The sequence below is a fragment of the Setaria italica genome, chromosome VII (genome assembly GCF_000263155.2).
Source record: "Setaria italica strain Yugu1 chromosome VII, Setaria_italica_v2.0, whole genome shotgun sequence".
NCBI classification, from domain to species: Eukaryota; Viridiplantae; Streptophyta; class Magnoliopsida; order Poales; family Poaceae; genus Setaria; species Setaria italica.
In genome coordinates this window covers 16921419-16925061 of record NC_028456.1, presented here as the reverse complement: position 1 = coordinate 16925061, position 3643 = coordinate 16921419, and the positions used below count along the sequence as shown (strand labels likewise).

General features: G+C 50.5%; 1 protein-coding gene across 1 annotated transcript; it reads left to right on the top strand.

Annotated features, from left to right (window-relative positions):
* The first annotated feature begins 243 nt into the window (after nucleotides 1-243).
* Nucleotides 244-2445, top strand: LOC101760083 (vegetative cell wall protein gp1-like). The gene is made up of 2 exons (XM_004977871.1): nucleotides 244-249; nucleotides 2083-2445. The coding sequence occupies exons 1-2, from the start codon at nucleotides 244-246 to the stop codon at nucleotides 2443-2445; spliced, it is 369 nt and encodes a 122-aa protein (XP_004977928.1).
* The last annotated feature ends 1198 nt before the right edge of the window (nucleotides 2446-3643 follow it).

Below are 3643 nucleotides of genomic sequence, written 5' to 3'. Positions count from 1 at the left end.
CAGTGTGCCTTACCAAACTTGAGCAATTTCAGTGGAAGTAAGGAAGATTCCTTCGTGTGAACTTGTGAACCTATGGCTGTGTGGCGGAACCACCCAAATTAAACCGGCTTAAGTGTGCTTAACCATCCTCTTATCCGTTAATCAGGTCAATACGCACTTAAACGGTGTAATCTGGTAGTCCGTCGGGTCAAGTCCGATTCAACCACTGAACATCTCAATCGAAACCATATGCACAAGTCTCACATGACGGTGAGAATGGATGATACAACAGGGCATTTCAGTTTACAAACATAGAGTACTCATTTAACTTACACACCGAGTACTGATTTCCATAAATAGAGTACACAGAGTTTTGAAATGAGTTGAAATTCGTAGCAGATTACAAATCAGAATTCCGAAATAAAACACTGCGGAAGTCTACACGATTAAACGCCAAAACAGGTACATGATGACACGAGTAGCTTGGCCTCATGTCATCCACCCGAGTACTCCTCACGCCGAGTTCGGGGACCACTCGACCGACCACCCCTCAAGTAGAGGTCGGCCGTCCCAAACAAGTTGGCACTAAGCCCTGAAAAACAACAACAAAGCAAGGTTGAGTATACTAATACCCAGCAAGACTTACCCGACTATGGTATATACTTAGCCGACTCCTAGTATGAAAGGCTTTTGGCTGAGGGGTTTGTTTTGCCAAAAAGCAACTAAGAGTATATACTACTTTCAAGTTTTAGCATCAAATTTATAGTTGAACTTAACCATTCTAGGTGAGCAACATTTGCAAAACTTTTCAAGGAAGAGTAGCAAGTAATTAGATAACAACATTCAGATCATTTCAACGTTTCTTCCATTCCACTTCTTACTACGATGTGACCAAGAGATCAAGGTTCTCTTAACCGAGAGTGGCGGCGAATCGGTTTGATTTATAACCTTGCAAGGTGGACCTATACACCCATCATATGACAGGCCCCGTCGAGCCGCATATGACAAACGGTTCCCTTAAAGAGCGATAGCATTTGCGAACTCCTATGCCCCTCGACTACTAATCCACACCGGTACATCCCTGGGCCAGCAATGAGTTACTGACTAATACATGAATAGGGAACAGAACCAACTCAATCTACTATTGCGTAATAAGGTACTAGGTTTTACCAGTTTCAACTACCTCTTACTTCCGGCAGGTGCATAGTATAGTTCAAACTTGATCAGCACAACCACAACGGACGGGCCTTAACTGACACAGATGGAGTATAACCAACATCACTGACTTCACCTCCTTTCTTCTTCGCCCGGTCTCCAACTTTTCTTCTTTTCAGATCCATTCCCGAGTAGTTTTTCATAACTGTCGAGAGATCCTATATCTCACGAGTGACAGGCAATCACTCGACTTCTATCGTTCCTAATTAAGCATGGCACTTCAATCGTTCTACCCATACTAGTATTCGAGCCTGGGAGTCCTAGAGATCATGCAACTAAGGTTTCATTCAACTCCTAGAAACCTAATGCATAAAAATTAGTACTCGACTAGACATGGTAGTTTTGAAATTAGAGGTTATGCTCCAAGGCTTGCCTTCAGAATCAGCCTTGGGCTCTTCCACTCTGGTTTAGATCTTGTGGTGCTTCCACTTGAAAGGCTTCGAGCTGCTCAATCGCGGACATGGCGACCAACTCGTAGAGACCATCCATTAGTGGGTTATCTACATGACTGTAACATCCGCGGAAATCACCAACAAAAATCACCCGTTAAAAATCGTCTTTAAAATCTTTTTACCGCTGAGCTCCTGGAAATCGAAAATCTCCCCGGCGATTTCGCCGTCCCGGCACCCAAGCCGACCCCTATCTCTTTATCCGTGCCCGTATTTTCCACCGCGTGCCGTTGTCAGATGCCGCGCGCGTGCTCCGACCGCGTGCCGCAATCGCCGCCGGTCCCTCTCTTTTTCTTTCTCGTTTTCCCCTCCCCTTTTCTTTTTCTTTTCCTTCCTTTCTTCCTCCTTCTTCTTTCTCCTTCCTCCCTCCTTCTTCTCTTTCCTCTCCTTTCTTCCTCCTGGTGCCTGGCGCATTTACTCCAGACACCCGGTCTCCTAGCGCCATACCCCGGCCCCCGCACTACTCGGGCCCGCGCCGCTCGGCCCGGTCCCGCCGGCCACGCCGACGCCCTCCGGAGACGCGCCGCCCGTCGACCGGCCCCGCGCCGGGACCCCGACGCCGGCCCCCTACCTCCCCTGCTCCGCCTCCGGCCCAGCCACGGCACCGGTGCCGTGCCGGCCACCGCCGCCCGCCGACCTCGAGCTGCACGCATACCCCAAGCCCACCGCCGCCTACCAGACCCCGCCTCCGTCCCATACCGCCGGCGTGCCCGCCATGCCGTGCTCCGGCCCCGCCCGGACGCAGTCACCGCACGCCGGCCGCCCGGACCCCTACCGCCGGAGCTCTCCCCGCCGCCTATAAAAGCAGCCGGCTCCCCACTCCCCGCTCCCTACTCACCAACACCACCACCCACTGCTTCCCCTGCTCTCGGCCGCCGCCGCCGCCTGCAAGTCGCCGCCCGAGCTCCTCCCCCCGAAGGCCGCCGCTCACCGCCGACCGCCCCTCTCCTACCCCAAGAGCCCGAGGTAGGGGGAAAAACGGGATCCTCTCCCCTTTCCCCACCTCCTCCACCCCACGGTCGCCGCCGGTGAGGCCGCCGGCCGGCCGCCGTCGCCCCCCCTCCCCCACCTTCCCCAACCTCCTAGCCGGCCCAGTGAAGGAGAAGGGAAAAAATTCCCCAAAATCCCGATCTGACCCCCACTTTTTCCCAAATTACGAACAGGTCCTCCCACCACTCTCATTAAACCTATTCGCAGATAAGCCCCTCCACCTCCAAAAGTATTCACAAATAGGTCTCTGGTTTACTATAAATCAGTCCTAAACCTCCGTTTAAGCCCTAATTCATGCTTAACCCGTCATTTCATGCGCCAAACTTCCTCCAATCGATCCCAAATTCTACCACGTCATCCTCCAGAATACTTTCGCCGGTCCATATCCAAATTTCCCAAAAATAATCATTCTACCTATTTTTCGTTTACGTTTTCTGTTTGGAGCTCATGGTTAAAAATCGATCTTTCTTTTATTTATTTGTGTGTCCGTTTTTGTGTGCCGTAGATCGCGGATTGCCCGAGGAGGAGTTTGACCGCGAGCCCGAGCCCGAGAACCAGCAGCACGAGCCGGAGCTCCCGGAAGGCTTTGAAGACGGCAAGTCCAATCTCACCCTTTTGATGCATATTTGATACCTAGTTTTCCAAACACAACCTATTGGCCTGTTTTACAAAATGCATATTATTTCATTGCAAGACATGGTTGGATAGCCACCCCTTGATTGTTATGAACATTCCTTGTTATCCTATGGTTGTCTCTAAATATGATTCGCTCTATTTGGTTGATAGCCACCGCTAGAATGCTTAGGAAATTACTACTCAAATACAATCACCACTACAATTATGTTTTCGGAAAATAAATGTGTGTGTGTGCAAATAAGGGAAAATGACTTTCTGGGTTCAAGGGAAAAGGATGTGTAGACAGGATGGATGGGTATTCCTTGTGTGGGATGCCAGGGTGTTGTGCTCGTACCTCGGTGGTTGAGCAATGTCGGGAGATATCCATCTTGTCA